This window comes from Poecilia reticulata, chromosome 15 (genome assembly GCF_904066995.2).
Source record: "Poecilia reticulata chromosome 15, P_reticulata-male-v2, whole genome shotgun sequence".
Classification (NCBI taxonomy): Eukaryota; Metazoa; Chordata; class Actinopteri; order Cyprinodontiformes; family Poeciliidae; genus Poecilia; species Poecilia reticulata.
Genome location: NC_088844.1, coordinates 29290760 through 29308404, shown reverse-complemented (window position 1 = coordinate 29308404; position 17645 = coordinate 29290760). Strand labels below are relative to the sequence as shown.

At 44.0% G+C, this 17645-nt stretch overlaps 1 protein-coding gene across 1 annotated transcript; it reads left to right on the top strand.

Moving 5' to 3' along the window:
• Window positions 1-408: 408 nt before the first annotated feature.
• Window positions 409-3055, top strand: LOC145555192 (G-protein coupled receptor 4-like). Its single transcript, XM_081616632.1, has 3 exons — window positions 409-567; window positions 1786-1900; window positions 2029-3055. Exons 1-3 carry the CDS (start codon window positions 409-411, stop codon window positions 2547-2549), a joined length of 795 nt encoding a protein of 264 aa, XP_081472758.1. The 3' UTR covers window positions 2550-3055.
• The last annotated feature ends 14590 nt before the right edge of the window (window positions 3056-17645 follow it).

Here is a 17645-nt window from a genome sequence, read left to right as displayed (position 1 = left end):
CTACAAACGGGAACCATTTCAGGATCTTTAAACTTTGAAAGGTAAATAATATATATTTTCTTTGACTGTACAGAAAGAGAAAAACACATTCAATATAATATGTTGCTGAATAATATATCCCATGTGTTTAATTTAGGGAACTGCTTAAACAGCAGAAACTGAGTACATATGTTAAATAAGGATTATTTTCCCCTCATTATTTTCAAGAATTACATTCTGCAGCTTTTTTTTAAATATAAGTTTAATTTTTTCTACTAAAAACACTTAAAATGTTTATTCTTTGCAAAACATTCTTTCCCAGGATTTTCCCTTTAAAAGAAAATTAATACTTTGTTTATGAACTAAGCTAAGCTAAAAATCTAGTTTCTGTTATTCATTATTTGACTCATGCAGGTTTGACATTGAAGAATGGAAGATTCCCTCAGTCAGATCATCTCCAACTACAGTGATGCATCTAACAGAACCAGTAACAATGTATATATTCAAGTCTTGTATGTGGCAAATTGTGTCTCTATTGCTATTGGATTTCCTGTGACTCTGGTGGCCATGTTTGCTGTTTTGTCAAAGGTGAGTACATGTTAACCTATATTTAGATCAGTGGTTCTTAACCTTTTTTGAGGTACCAAACCCACCAGTTTCATATGCGCCTTCACTGAACCCTTCTGTAGTGATAAATAAAATATGATTTTTTCCCCCAAATTCAAGACATAGTGGTGACCCAACTAGAGCATATTGTCATATACGCAACGCAACTCTGGGGGACCAATGATCTGACCCAACTAGATTCTAGTTGGGTCACCCCATGATCACCAAGTCTTCTTAAAAGGTAGAGTCTCTGAGAACAGTTCTTCAAAATATAGTCAGTGTTTTCAGCAAAGTTGATCTGACTGTCCAGGAACGACCCAAGGTATTTAACATTTACCACAGTTTCAACAGGTTGGCCATCGAGAGAAACTGGAACCACTTTAAGGTCTTTAGGTGTTTAGGTCATTTAATTAGCTTTACATTCTTAAGAGAATGAAAAATTAATAATAAACAATAAATACTTTGTGGTATTCTGATTTAGTAATGTAATTATATTAGTTGTGTTACCACCTCCACGCCACTAGAGGCAGTACCAACCCCGAAAAGATGCGACTAAAGAGCAGATTTAGAAGTTCACTGAAAGCTACAGGATTTGGTAAAAACTGTGAGCTTTGCTGAAGTAAATAAAGACACAAGTTCAAATCCCTGCTGAGAGGAGCTCCTTCAATCAGGGCTCCTCCGTAGCTCTGATTGGCTAAGCAATGTAACGTGATCCTCTGATTGGCTAAGCAATGTAACGTGATCCTCTGATTGGCTAAGCAATGTAACATGATCCTCTGATTGGTTAAGCAATGTAACGTGATCCCCTGATTGGCTAAGCAATGTAACGTGATCCTCTGATTGGCTAAGGAATGTAACGTGATCCTCTGCAGCAAGTGATGGCAAAGCGGGGCGTCATCACGACTTTACACAAGTGAGTCTTTACCTCCACTGCAGAGGCTCCGCCGAACCCCTGAGACCGACTCATCGAACCCCTGGGGTTCGATCGAACCAGGTTAAGAACCACTGATTTAGCTGTATGTTTGACATGAACATTTTATATTACGATTGGTTCTTTCTGAGCCTGAGGGTAAGAATAGTTATTCAAAAATAATAAAAAAATATATATTGTGATATTTTTGTGGAAATAGAAACAAATAATTGTTGCAGGAAATTAGAAATACATTTTCTGTTTTTATTTTCTTTTTGTTTCCCCTGCAGGTGAAAGAAGATCACATTGCTCCAGTTTACATCTTCAACCTTCTACTTTCTGATGTCATCCAGTACTGCAGCAGAGTTCCTGTAATATCTCTTACTGCTAATGATGCGTCTCGTTGTGCCCTCGATTTTGGCCTTACAGCCAGCATTGGATTCATGATGTGTGTCTCCCTGGAAAGGTAAATATCTGTTTCCATGCATGTTGTTGTTTCTGTCTCACACCATTACATCAGTAACGTCTGACAGCGTGTATCTTTTATTCCAGGTATCTGGCCATTTCCAAGCCGCTGTGGTACAGATTTAAACGAAACATCAAGACGTCTGTGTTGATCTGTGTCGCAGTCTGGATCCTTTCTCTTCTTTATAATCTTGGCATTTATCTCCTTTTGGAAAGTCATATAGTAAAAATCATCCAGGCTGTTGGTCTCCTTCTCCCTCTTCCCTTGTTCATCTTCTGCCTGGTTGGAACCACTAAAACTCTGTCTGGAACTCGCAGTGTTGCTGCTGAGGAAAAACGTCGAATTGTTTCAATTCTGGTTGTGGTTTTGCTCACATACGTTCTGCTTTTCATCCCCAACGTGATATATTATCTGTTGGAAAAACACTGGGAAAATTCCGTCTTCTGGACTGTGTCTACAATTGGTCTTTTCCTTAGTCCTCTTGCAGACTCATCTTTGTATATTTTTCTGAGGAAAATTGCATTTAACCAGCTTGGGGCCTCATTGTGTTGTGTAACGTCTAAGAATCAGGAGATCAGACTGACATGACACTGTCTTAAACATGACATGACACTGTCTTAAACATGACATGACACTGTCTTAAACATGACATGACACTGTCATGAACATAAAGAAGTCTCTATGAATGTTTATGACAGTTGTCATGAAGTGTCGTTCGGTAAATAATGATGCTTTTAATGCAAAGGTGCTCTAAAGGTTGCATTGAAAGTCCATTAATATGCTACATATTTATAAGTTTTGAATGAATGTTGAGGGTTGAGTATTAGTTTGTGATGATAAGAAATTTGCTTGACAACATGCACTGTAAAGGTTTGTTTTTGTCCCAAATATTCATCTTTTTGTCTGTTTTGTCACTTTTTTCTGAATTCTGAAATTACTGAGATTAAAGTCAGAATTCTGACATCTTTCTCAGAATTGTGAAATTTTTTTTTCTCAGATTTCTGAGATTAAAGTCAGGACTGTTTTATATTTTTTTTCCAGTGGCCCTAATCCTCTTGCGTAAATTTACAGCTAAACTTGACTTGTATTAGAAAAAGGACTAAATAATCTCAGTAATTTTTCTGTATAAATTTGTGAATCTTTGTGGATTTTTGTTCTTGTGTTTTCGTGTCCGGCCACTAGATGGTGACATTCTGCATCATGTAGCAGAATGTTTACAAACATTAGTGGCGGTAAAATGACAAATTTATGGAAACATCAAGTCTTATTTCCAGCATAATAATAATAATAATAATAATAATAATAATAATAATAATAATAATAATAATAATAATAATAATAATGTTTTATAGTAATATATGAGCAGTTTTATTTTTTAATGGAAAAAGCAAGCAAACGTTTGAGTATGAAAAATTAATTTAGGAATCTGTCTAAGTTTTGAAAATTGATGAAAAAGCATTTATACAAATTATATTTTCTTTGTTATATAGTTATGTCTCTGTTAAATTAAATATTTGCTGGTGTCATTTGATTTTTTTATTAACATTTTTTCAACTATGAAGAAATTGATTTTTTCTAGAATATATGTTGCAGTATGATAAAGTTTTTATATTATAAAAAGATGCAGTGATATTTTCCCTCTGATTGGGTGGCAGCCCAATGCTCCACAGAACAAAGATATTATGCAACTTATCTCAGATGTAATATGAATAAATGTCAAATATGATATTCAGCATTCCTTGTGTCATTTAGATTTTGGTCAAGACACTCAGATTTAAAGTATATGTTAGGGGAAAAGCATTAAAATTGCAGCTTTAGTCCTCTTGTTGGCTTAACTATGCATCTTTTATTCAAATATGCAAATTGAAATTATGTGAATAAATTTGCACAGCAAATACTTCTTGGCAGGGAAGAATGATGATCGTAGGTTCGTCGCTGACAATGTGTCCAAGCTGCAACATGTAAGAGGTAAACGATGAAGCAGAAAAGTCAGTAGAGAGGAGATATGCTGCAGAATAAACTAAACCATTTTCCTCCATTTGTTTCCAGTTTTCTTTTGATCTAGTCATTGTGTCATAAAAACAGATTGAGACAAAATTCAGACCATGTTTAGCATCACAAATCTAATTTTTAATAAAATAATTGTAAAGTTTCACTCATCCCATCTTCATTTTGCCTGCTGTACCTTTGTTGTCCACACGATGCCGCAGAAGAGCAAATTCGGCTCATGAGTGAGTGATGTGATGGAAAACCTCAGAGCATCAGGAAGCAGAAAGACATGAAGCTTCTGAGAAGGAGACGAATATTGGACATGGTGAACTGTGACCTGGTAAAACAAGACAAAGTTTATTTATATAACACAATTCATGGAATCATAAATGCTCAACAGCTCATCAAAGACAATAATAACTCAAAACTTTGGCTGCAGCGACACGTACTGACGCTCTTCTGGTACCCCACATTTGGCCCTGTGGTCAATTTGATGTCACTCATCAGATCCAGGCCCATAAACCTCATGAGTTTTACCAAAACAGGAATTCTGATGGATCTGTCTGAGCTGCTGACAAGAAAACTTAAATAGTTTCCTTCATTCAATCAACTGCCTGGGCCTCAGTTTGGTATAAGGTAGGAAGTCTGAGTAGCTCTGAGGCCAAACGCAGCCATGCTGTTGTTGGCAGCTTTCTCCTCAAAGACCTTTGGCTCTGGCTACTGAACTAGTATGGGGTTAATAGAAATATCCTTCACTGGACCTCATGGCAGAGAATTAGGACTGACAGCAGCAGAGTGACAGACAAATGAAAGTCTAAGAATCTGTGAAAGATTATTTAGTTTAGTCTCCTGCAGCCTGAAGATTGTTACAGATCAGAGTATTGAATTGTTTGCAGCTTTATGTCCATACGTGTCTCCAATGGAATATTTTAATGCTTTTTTGTAGGGTATCAATGCTTTCACTCTTTTGCAGTCAGTTCTGTCAAGAAAATAATCTAACCTGAATTCTCAGAGGACTGACTGACACAAAACAAAACTTTACAGTTTCTGTTTTATTGAGCAGAAACAGCAAGGTCTGTTTTGATGCCAAAATCATGCAGTTAAAAACTGCCACGGTGACTTTTGGATGTCAGACATTTCTGCATTTTTTAATGAATATTAATATCTACACACCTTTCACTCAAGCTGCATTCAAACAGGACCTTGTCCTGTGCACAGGGCCTGGATAATACTCGTGTTAAACGGACGACGGAGTCGGACGACGACAGGTGCTTAGACTCCGCTACAAAAGTATGTTCTTATCTTTTTTTGTTCAAAATCTCTCTCTTTCTTACTGTTTATTCAATGTCACATGCTGTTTTTATTTTTTCTTCAGTTATGTAAAGCACCTTGAAATGCCTTGCTGCTGAAATGTGCTATACAAATAATATTTGATTGATTCAAAACTCTGTGGAAACTGACAGTTCCAGAAAAGGAAGGAGCATAAAAGTCAGTTTAGTATTCAAATATGAAAGCAGTGAGCATGACCAGGTGTGCAAATGATTGTCAGTGGAAACAAACTGCATGTTGAGTCCAGTGGTAAATTCTGCAGATTGTCAATGTAACGAACAAACCTTCAAACACCAGAGGAGAGAAATCATCTAGAAGAGCCCTGTCAGCTTTTAACAGTAAACAATTTTAATTCATATCTGGAAATATAAAAATGAACAAATCAGGGAAGATACTTCATTTGTATTTTAGCTATTTATTTTGAGTAAAGCAAAAATTCTAACAGCGTTTTGAGTTATGGAGGAGCAGCGGCTCTACTCTGAGTCCCTCCCGGATGACCGAGCTTCTCTCTCTAAGGGAGAGCCCAGCCACCCTGCGGAGGAGGAAACCCATTTCGGCCGCTTGTATCCGTGATCTCGTTCTTTCGGTCATGACCCAAAGCTCATGACCATAGATGAGGGTGGGAACGTAGATCGACCGGTAAATCGAGAGCTTCGCTTTTTGGCTCAGCTCTCTCTTCACCACGACGGACCGGTACAGCGCCCGCTTCACGGCAGACGCTGCCCCAATCCGCCTGTCGATCTCCCGCTCCCTTCTTCCCTTGGGATTCCCCCGGAGGAGCTGGAAGAAGTGGCTGGGGAGGGAAGTCTGGGCCTCCCTTCTGAAGCTGCTGCCCCCGCGACCCGACCCCGGATAAGCGGAAGAAAATGGATGGATGGATAATTGCTCTTTTTCACTGATCAAAACCAAATCCTTAACTAAAGCAGGATTTCATATCTTTCTTTTAAAAACTTTGATTTCGCCAGGCCCTTCATCACAGAGGAACTGCGGTGAGTTCTTTTGGGTTAGCGCGCAAGTTCTGGCCACCAGGGGGCAGTAGAGGACCCTCAGAAAGTTGGGAGATAATGTGGCAGGAGGAAGGTGGAGGCTGCACCTGCTGGCGGGGTGATTACAAGTGAGCCAATTGCGCCAGAGGGCGCTCAGTATAAAAGCTGAGGTGAGCTGCGGACTGACACTTGTTGTTTGCTGTTGACACGTCGCGCGCTGCGCTTCCGTGTTGAGCTGTCTGTATGCAGAGTACAGGTGAGGTTGGCTGCCTGCGTATTTATAACTGCTTGTACATTGTAGTTATATAGAGCCTTTTATCAGCAGAAACGTACGAGCGTATTTACCTCCACGTTTGATCGTGAGTGGAGTGGTTCCTGCAACAAGTGCCGACATTTGTGAGCGTTCCCATTTGGGTGCAAGTGAGAAGAGCTTGGCCTGATCGGTAGGTGGATTCAGTGACAAATCTTATATTTATTTCTTTGTTTTAAAATGTTTTTATATTTAGGAATCTCAACTGATCGCCACACATAACGCTGCTGCTTTGCCCGGACTGAGTAACCGCTTACTTAGCGGCCAAGAGAAACCGGCGTGTGGGACACGCCCACCCCCCACTGAAGGCCAGCACAAGGAGCGGCTGCGCGCTCCGTTTCGGGCTGGATCGCTTGTTTTGCCGTGCTTGTCAAGCACAAGGACTTTTATTATTTTACTTACACATATTTTTATATTTCTTTTACTGCCTGTATTTTAACAATTTGTTTGATTTTTATTTTCCTTAGAGGATAGCCGGTGGTGCGCTCGGACCTGGAGGTGGCGTCCCTTTTTGGTGTGATTGTGCAGCGCTTTACACAAATGGGTGGAGGGCATTTCAAAGAGTGAGTGACTTCACCGGTGTTTGTTTTGATTTCTTTGATTTGGAGCCTACCATCCAGGACCTGGTTGTACCCACCGGTAAGCCTAGTTGGATTTATTTTGCGCATTTTCTTTTTTTCGTACAGGTATTTTTATTCTTTGAGATAATAAATTATTGACTTGAAACCTGTCTCCTGCTGATTGCAAAACCGGACCTGCGTCCTTCTATTAATTCCTGGGTGATAACCCCAGGTGGCGTTGTTGGCAACAAACTAATCATATGGTCAAAACCACTGAATGCCACATTTGGCGTTGTTGGCAGGATTTTATTTGCAAATTTAAGCAGAGACTGTGTTTCAAGTGTTTTACTTTTTTTTAAGAATCTGTTTTATTGTTTTTAGGCAAAGCAGCAGCTGGTTAAGTGGTGGAATTTTAACTTTTTTTTTTTTTTTTTTTTTTTTTTTCTCTCTCCCTCTCTTGCGTTTGGAGTCTGGCATAATTGTATCACCTCTTTACGTGCCACGGTCCAATTATGGAGGCAGAAATGCAGGACCTGAAAAGCTTAATTGTTCAGTTGAGAGCTGAAAATGAGAAGTTACGCCAAGAACAGGCGGCAGCCAGGCCTGGACCTAGCGCTGCACAATCTACAGCCGCGTCACATTCCGATGCAAGCCCTTCTACAACGGAGAGGTTTGTTTTTGTGCCACGTGATAGAAAATGTCCCATGTTTAGAGGGAAGGGAGGCATTGGGTTATCTGAGTGGCTTGAGGAAGTACAGGCCTGCATGAGGGTACGTCATTTGTCCACAGCTGATCAGGCCTTCTTTTTATTTGATCACTTAGAGGGAGAGGCACGCGATGAAATAAAGTTTCGACCTACCACGGAGCGTGAAGATCCCACCAAAATTATGGCCGTCTTAAAAGAATTGTATGGGTGTTATGAATCCTATGTGGCACTACAGGAAGCATTTTTCTCTCGCCGTCAGCGGGATGGTGAAACACTGCAGGAGTTTTCGCTGGCTCTAATGAGTCTTATGGAGGCTGTAAAATCCCGTGCTCCTAGAGATTTTCAAAATGCAGAGTCATTGCTGCGTGATCAATTTGTCGAGCATGTGAGTGATGGGGCTCTTCGTCGTGAGTTGAAGCAGTTTGTGCGCGGGAAGCCAACAGCCACCTTGCTTGAGGTTAGGGCAGAGGCACTTCGCTGGGAGCGTGAGGTGCGACCGAGTAGTGTACTCAGTTTAAAATCTTCTGCCCCTCTAGCACTTGGTTCGCAGTATGGCGTTCAGAGCTGCCCCCAAGGGGCGATTAGTTCACACACCTCTGAACTGAACCAACTGAGGAACATGTTGCAGCAACAGCAGTCGCAGCTTGATCAACTTGCCCAGAGTATGGCTCGCTTGCAGAAACCCAGCCAGCAGGGCCGTTCTCGAGATTCCATTATCTGTAGGCGCTGCCAGAAAGCTGGCCATTTTGCCAGGGATTGTGATGGGGTTCGGGTTCCTGTACGGGCCTCTGAGGAATCACCTCAGGCGGCGGAAAACTATTTCCCACCGAGTCGCTGAGCCACGATTCAGGTGGGGTAGTTGTCGGCTCTAGGGGTGGGGTTTTTCAGGAAGGTTCTAATCTGGTGTCATCGTGTCCACACTTGGCTGTGAGCATGGGTGGAGTCAAAGTCCCTTGTTTGGTAGACACTGGTTCTATGGTGTCTACAGTTACTGAGAGCTTTTTTACTCAACATTTTGAGATGTGGGGTCAGGAGAAACTACAGTCCTGTCATTGGCTTCAGCTTAGAGCAGCCAATGGCCTGGCCATTCCCTACATAGGCTATTTAGAGCTGGATATTGAACTTTGTGGTAAGGTCGTTCATCAGTGTGGGGTATTGGTGGTCAAAGACCCCCCTGGTGGTGTATCATTACAGGCTCCCGGTGTTTTGGGGATGAATGTGATTGGTCGCTATTATGGTGAGCTTTTTAAACATCATGGTTCAACTTTGTTCAACTCACCTGCTGTTTCCATGGCTCCAGAGTCCATTAAACAGGCTCTCCACAGATGCCATCATGCCACTACTCGACCTCCAGATGATGGTAAAGTAAAAGTGTGTGGTAAGAAGGCTCACCATATTCCTGGTGGCACACTGAAAACCATACCAGCCACTTGTTCAGAGAGCTATTCAGGTAAAGCTGTTTTGTTTGAGTCTTTGGACTCCAGCCTCCCTGCTGGGCTCCTCATTTCACCTTCTTTGGTACAGGTCGCAAGGGGAACTGCTTATATCCCCATTGTGAATGTGGGTATTACAGATGTGGTTTTACACCCTCGTACCTGCATCGGTACATTGAGTTCTGTTCATGTTGTCAGCTTACCTGCAGGTGTCCAAGCAGTACAATCAGAAATTACCTCTGTGGGAGAGAAAATTGTTGCTCCTTCAGTCCACGAGCAAATAGATGCATTGGATGTGACTGGACTGTCAGCTGAGGAACAGGGTCAGGTAAGAGCCTTACTTAAGGGTTATTGCTCAGTATTTTCTGCACATGATGGCGATTTGGGGTGTACTAATTTAGTCACCCATGATATCCCTCTTTTGGATGACACACCAGTTAAACAGCGTTACAGGCGCATACCTCCTTCTGAGTATGAGGCGGCTAAGGAACATATTCACAAATTGCTGGAGGCACAAGTAATTAAGGAAAGCAGCAGCCCATATGCTAGTCCTATTGTGCTGGTTAAAAAGAAGGATGGGTCTTTGCGCATGTGTGTTGATTATAGGCACTTAAATGCTAAAACTAGAAAAGATGCCTTTCCCCTTCCTCGTATAGAGGAATCCCTGGATGCACTAGGTGGGGCACGCTGGTTTTCCACGTTGGATTTGGTGAGTGGATATAACCAGGTGCCAGTATTGGAGGCAGATCAGCCTAAAACTGCATTTTGCACTCCGTTTGGCCTCTTTGAATGGACTCGTATGCCCTTTGGTCTCTGTAATGCACCCAGCACCTTCCAAAGGTTGATGCAGCGGCTATTTGGTGATCAGCAGTGTAAAAGTCTTCTTTTGTACCTGGATGACATTGTTGTCTTTTCCTCCACAGTCCAACAACACCTGGAGAGGTTGGAGGTGGTTTTGAGTCGACTTCAAGGTGAAGGCCTTAAAGTAAAGTTGAATAAATGTGCATTTTTTAAGCCAGAGGTGCGTTATCTGGGACATGTCATCTCTGCGGAGGGTGTTGCAACTGACCCCAGTAAGACGGAAGTGGTTGCCAACTGGCAGCCTCCCACCACAGTTTCTGGACTGAGATCATTTCTAGGGTTTGCTAGCTATTATCGCCGCTTTGTGGAGGGTTTTGCAAAGCTAGCTGCCCCTCTTCACAGATTGGTTGCAGAGCTGGGGGCCGTCAGGTCAAGGAAGCAGAGCGACCAGAGCATCATACCTGGTTGGACAGGGGACTGTCAAAGTAGTTTTGACGAATTGAAAACCAGATTGACCACTGCACCAGTATTGGGTTATGCAGATTTTTCACTTCCCTTCATTCTGGAGGTAGATGCAAGTTATGGTGGTTTGGGGGCAGTGCTCTCACAAGAACAAGAAGGCAAGGTGAGGCCCATAGCTTATGCAAGCCGTGGTTTAAGACCTACAGAACGCAATATGCTGAATTATAGCTCCATGAAATTGGAGTTTTTAGCACTTAAATGGGCTATGACTGAAAAATTTCGGGATTACCTTTTGGGCCATAAATGTGTTGTCTTTACGGACAATAATCCATTGAGTCATTTGGCTTCGGCCAATTTGGGAGCAACAGAGCAGCGTTGGGCTGCCCAGCTGGCATTATTTGACTTTGAAATCAAATATCGTTCTGGCAGAGCCAACAAGAATGCTGATGCTTTATCAAGACAGCATCCTGTTGGTGTACAAGATTTGGACATTATGGTTCCTGGTACATCCCTTCCTGAGCCCTTGAGAGGAGTTTTTCAGAAAAAAAAACGGGTCACTCAAGACGCTGTTATGGCCTTGCCTAACCATACCATCTCTGAAATTGGTGTTTTCCAGCAGGCTGACCCAACTATCCAGGAGTTCTTGGTTTTCTGGAGGCGGAAACGGCGCCCAACTGCAGACGAGCGTCAGGAGGTATCCCAGCAGGTTCTGATGCTACTCAGACAATGGGACAAGCTAGTTGAGGAGGATGGCATTTTGTACCGGCAAGTGTATAAACCTGCTGGTGGTGAGTTAATCTTACAGTTGGTGTTGCCAACATCTTTGAGGGAAGAAACATTTAAAAAAGTTCACCAGGAGCATGGCCACCAAGGGGTAGAGCGAACATTGGAGCTCCTACGTCAACGCTGTTACTGGCCAGGTATGGCTGCAGAGGTGGCACGCTGGTGTCAGACCTGTGAGAGATGCCAAGTAGCAAAGCAGTCTCAGCCACAAGTCCGTACATTTATGGGACATTTGCTAGCCTCCCAACCTAATGAAGTGTTGGCTATTGATTTCACACTGTTGGAACCCACAAGCAATGGACTTGAGAATGTGCTGGTCATGACTGATGTGTTTAGTAAATACACCCTTGCTTTTCCCACCCGAGACCAGCGTGCTTCAACTGTAGCCCAGGTCTTGGTGAGGGAGTGGTTTTTAAAGTTTGGCATACCTGTCCGAATACATTCGGATCAGGGGCGTAGCTTTGAAGGTCTGCTTATTCAACAGTTGTGCCAGTTGTATGGCGTCGAAAGATCACGCACCACACCATATCATCCAGCCGGTAATGGTCAATGTGAACGGTTTAACCGAACCCTTCATGACCTATTACGAACATTGCCTCCCTCTCGTAAAAGAGACTGGAGCTCATGCTTGCCACATGTTCTATATGCTTATAATACTACACCCCATCAGGCAACCGGTGAATCACCCTTTTTCTTGATGTTCGGACAGGAACCTCGGCTGCCGGTTGACTTTCTTTTAGGAAGAGTTCAAGAACCTGTGGCTGGAAGTGTCCATGATTGGATCCAGGAGCATCAGGCCCGCCTTCAAGTAGCTTTTGAGGGTGCTCGTGGAAGGTTGAGGGTTGCAGCGGAGCGCCGCAAGAATCACCATGACCAACGAGCTCAACATGCTCCCCTGAAGGTTGGTCAGCTAGTGTGGTTAAGGGATTTCACCCCACGAGGGCGTCATAAGATCCATGACCTATATGGCCCAGTAAAGTATAAAGTCCTCAGAGGGCCTAGCGAAGGAGGTTCAGTATATACTATAGCACCTGTAACTGATCTAGCTAAAATAAGAAATGTCAATCGCATACTGTTAAAGGTGGTGGCAGAAGAGTCTGGAGAAGGGGCCATTGGTCCCAGCTCACCACTGGGTGATCATCAATCTGAGGCTGAGATGTCGGGTGATGAGGATATGTATGTTTTGATGAGTAGCAATCCTCCTGCTCCAACAATGGTGCAGGCTAACCAACCTTTTCAGTCAGGGGATCCACAACCTCAGCTGCCAGGTCCATCAGGCATCGCTACTCATGGGGGAGTAGCACCTTCCAGCCATTCACCTGGTCCTTCTAGGGCTCAAAGTGAACCAGTTTTGCGGCGGTCAGCAAGGACAACTGCAGGCCAGCATTCTAACATTAATCATCTTCCCAGACCCGCAGGTGAAGCTCCACAGGCTGTAGACTCTCCTGATCCTACAGCCAATTCTATTTGTGTCCTATTTAGACCATGGAATTGAGTCGTCGGGGCGACGACACAAAAAGGGGGGGTAGAATGTGGCAGGAGGAAGGTGGAGGCTGCACCTGCTGGCGGGGTGATTACAAGTGAGCCAATTGCGCCAGAGGGCGCTCAGTATAAAAGCTGAGGTGAGCTGCGGACTGACACTTGTTGTTTGCTGTTGACACGTCGCGCGCTGCGCTTCCGTGTTGAGCTGTCTGTATGCAGAGTACAGGTGAGGTTGGCTGCCTGCGTATTTATAGCTGCTTGTACATTGTAGTTATATAGAGCCTTTTACCAGCAGAAACATACGAGCGTATTTACCCCCACGTTTGATCGTGAGTGGAGTGGTTCCTGCAACAAGTGCCGACATTTGTGAGCGTTCCCATTTGGGTGCAAGTGAGAAGAGCTTGGCCTGATCGGTAGGTGGATTCAGTGACAAATCTTATATTTATTTCTTTGTTTTAAAATGTTTTTATATTTAGGAATCAACTGATCGCCACACATAACGCTGCTGCTTTGCCCGGACTGAGTAACCGCTTACTTAGCGGCCAAGAGAAACCGGCGTGTGGGACACGCCCACCCCCCACTGAAGGCCAGCACAAGGAGCGGCTGCGCGCTCCGTTTCGGGCTGGATCGCTTGTTTTGCCGTGCTTGTCAAGCACAAGGACTTTTATTATTTTACTTACACATATTTTTATAATTCTTTTACTGCCTGTATTTTAACAATTTGTTTGATTTTTATTTTCCTTAGAGGATAGCCGGTGGTGCGCTCGGACCTGGAGGTGGCGTCCCTTTTTGGTGTGATTGTGCAGTGCTTTACACAAATGGGTGGAGGGCATTTCAAAGAGTGAGTGACTTCACAGGTGTTTTGATTTCTTTGATTTGGAGCCTACCATCCAGGACCTGGTTGTACCCACCGGTAAGCCTAGTTGGATTTATTTTGCGCATTTTCTTTTTTTTCGTACAGGTATTTTTTATTCTTTGAGATAATAAATTATTGACTTGAAACCTGTCTCCTGCTGATTGCAAAACCGGACCTGCGTCCTTCTATTAATTCCTGGGTGATAACCCCAGGTGGCGTTGTTGGCAACAAACTAATCATATGGTCAAAACCACTGAATGCCACGTTTGGCGTTGTTGGCAGGATTTTATTTGCAAATTTAAGCAGAGACTGTGTTTCAAGTGTTTTACTTTTTTTAAGAATCTGTTTTATTGTTTTTAGGCAAAGCAGCAGCTGGTTAAGTGGTGGAATTTTAACTTTTTTTTTTTTTTTTTTCTCTCCCTCTCTTGCGTTTGGAGTCTGGCATAATTGTATCACCTTTTTACGTGCCACGGTCCAATTATGGAGGCAGAAATGCAGGACCTGAAAAGCTTAATTGTTCAGTTGAGAGCTGAAAATGAGAAGTTACGCCAAGAACAGGCGGCAGCCAGGCCTGGACCTAGCGCTGCACAATCTACAGCCGCGTCACATTCCGATGCAAGCCCTTCTACAACGGAGAGGTTTGTTTTTGTGCCACGTGATAGAAAATGTCCCATGTTTAGAGGGAAGGGAGGCATTGGGTTATCTGAGTGGCTTGAGGAAGTACAGGCCTGCATGAGGGTACGTCATTTGTCCACAGCTGATCAGGCCTTCTTTTTATTTGATCACTTAGAGGGAGAGGCACGCGATGAAATAAAGTTTCGACCTACCACGGAGCGTGAAGATCCCACCAAAATTATGGCCGTCTTAAAAGAATTGTATGGGTGTTATGAATCCTATGTGGCACTACAGGAAGCATTTTTCTCTCGCCGTCAGCGGGATGGTGAAACACTGCAGGAGTTTTCGCTGGCTCTAATGAGTCTTATGGAGGCTGTAAAATCCCGTGCTCCTAGAGATTTTCAAAATGCAGAGTCATTGCTGCGTGATCAATTTGTCGAGCATGTGAGTGATGGGGCTCTTCGTCGTGAGTTGAAGCAGTTTGTGCGCCGGAGGCCAACAGCCACCTTGCTTGAGGTTAGGGCAGAGGCACTTCGCTGGGAGCGTGAGGTGCGACCGAGTAGTGTACTCAGTTTAAAATCTTCTGCCCCTCTAGCACTTGGTTCGCAGTATGGCGTTCAGAGCTGCCCCCAAGGGGCGATTAGTTCACACACCTCTGAACTGAACCAACTGAGGAACATGTTGCAGCAACAGCAGTCGCAGCTTGATCAACTTGCCCAGAGTATGGCTCGCTTGCAGAAACCCAGCCAGCAGGGCCGTTCTCGAGATTCCATTATCTGTAGGCGCTGCCAGAAAGCTGGCCATTTTGCCAGGGATTGTGATGGGGTTCGGGTTCCTGTACGGGCCTCTGAGGAATCACCTCAGGCGGCGGAAAACTATTTCCCACCGAGTCGCTGAGCCACGATTCAGGTGGGGTAGTTGTCGGCTCTAGGGGTGGGGTTTTTCAGGAAGGTTCTAATCTGGTGTCATCGTGTCCACACTTGGCTGTGAGCATGGGTGGAGTCAAAGTCCCTTGTTTGGTAGACACTGGTTCTATGGTGTCTACAGTTACTGAGAGCTTTTTTACTCAACATTTTGAGATGTGGGGTCAGGAGAAACTACAGTCCTGTCATTGGCTTCAGCTTAGAGCAGCCAATGGCCTGGCCATTCCCTACATAGGCTATTTAGAGCTGGATATTGAACTTTGTGGTAAGGTCGTTCATCAGTGTGGGGTATTGGTGGTCAAAGACCCCCCTGGTGGTGTATCATTACAGGCTCCCGGTGTTTTGGGGATGAATGTGATTGGTCGCTGTTATGGTGAGCTTTTTAAACATCATGGTTCAACTTTGTTCAACTCACCTGCTGTTTCCATGGCTCCAGAGTCCATTAAACAGGCTCTCCACAGATGCCATCATGCCACTACTCGACCTCCAGATGATGGTAAAGTAAAAGTGTGTGGTAAGAAGGCTCACCATATTCCTGGTGGCACACTGAAAACCATACCAGCCACTTGTTCAGAGAGCTATTCAGGTAAAGCTGTTTTGTTTGAGTCTCTGGACTCCAGCCTCCCTGCTGGGCTCCTCATTTCACCTTCTTTGGTACAGGTCGCAAGGGGAACTGCTTATATCCCCATTGTGAATGTGGGTATTACAGATGTGGTTTTACACCCTCGTACCTGCATCGGTACATTGAGTTCTGTTCATGTTGTCAGCTTACCTGCAGGTGTCCAAGCAGTACCATCAGAAATTACCTCTGTGGGAGAGAAAATTGTTGCTCCTTCCGTCCACGAGCAAATAGATGCATTGGATGTGACTGGACTGTCAGCTGAGGAACAGGGTCAGGTAAGAGCCTTACTTAAGGGTTATTGCTCAGTATTTTCTGCACATGATGGCGATTTGGGGTGTACTAATTTAGTCACCCATGATATCCCTCTTTTGGATGACACACCAGTTAAACAGCGTTACAGGCGCATACCTCCTTCTGAGTATGAGGCGGCTAAGGAACATATTCACAAATTGCTGGAGGCACAAGTAATTAAGGAAAGCAGCAGCCCATATGCTAGTCCTATTGTGCTGGTTAAAAAGAAGGATGGGTCTTTGCGCATGTGTGTTGATTATAGGCACTTAAATGCTAAAACTAGAAAAGATGCCTTTCCCCTTCCTCGTATAGAGGAATCCCTGGATGCACTAGGTGGGGCACGCTGGTTTTCCACGTTGGATTTGGTGAGTGGATATAACCAGGTGCCAGTATTGGAGGCAGATCAGCCTAAAACTGCATTTTGCACTCCGTTTGGCCTCTTTGAATGGACTCGTATGCCCTTTGGTCTCTGTAATGCACCCAGCACCTTCCAAAGGTTGATGCAGCGGCTATTTGGTGATCAGCAGTGTAAAAGTCTTCTTTTGTACCTGGATGACATTGTTGTCTTTTCCTCCACAGTCCAACAACACCTGGAGAGGTTGGAGGTGGTTTTGAGTCGACTTCAAGGTGAAGGCCTTAAAGTAAAGTTGAATAAATGTGCATTTTTTAAGCCAGAGGTGCGTTATCTGGGACATGTCATCTCTGCGGAGGGTGTTGCAACTGACCCCAGTAAGACGGAAGTGGTTGCCAACTGGCAGCCTCCCACCACAGTTTCTGGACTGAGATCATTCCTAGGGTTTGCTAGCTATTATCGCCGCTTTGTGGAGGGTTTTGCAAAGCTAGCTGCCCCTCTTCACAGATTGGTTGCAGAGCTGGGGGCCGTCAGGTCAAGGAAGCAGAGCGACCAGAGCATCATACCTGGTTGGACAGGGGACTGTCAAAGTAGTTTTGACGAATTGAAAACCAGATTGACCACTGCACCAGTATTGGGTTATGCAGATTTTTCACTTCCCTTCATTTTGGAGGTAGATGCAAGTTATGGTGGTTTGGGGGCAGTGCTCTCACAAGAACAAGAAGGCAAGGTGAGGCCCATAGCTTATGCAAGCCGTGGTTTAAGACCTACAGAACGCAATATGCTGAATTATAGCTCCATGAAATTGGAGTTTTTAGCACTTAAATGGGCTATGACTGAAAAATTTCGGGATTACCTTTTGGGCCATAAATGTGTTGTCTTTACGGACAATAATCCATTGAGTCATTTGGCTTCGGCCAATTTGGGAGCAACAGAGCAGCGTTGGGCTGCCCAGCTGGCATTATTTGACTTTGAAATCAAATATCGTTCTGGCAGAGCCAACAAGAATGCTGATGCTTTATCAAGACAGCATCCTGTTGGTGTACAAGATTTGGACATTATGGTTCCTGGTACATCCCTTCCTGAGCCCTTGAGAGAAGTTTTTCAGAAAAAAAAACAGGTCACTCAAGACGCTGTTATGGCCTTGCCTAACCATACCATCTCTGAAATTGGTGTTTTCCAGC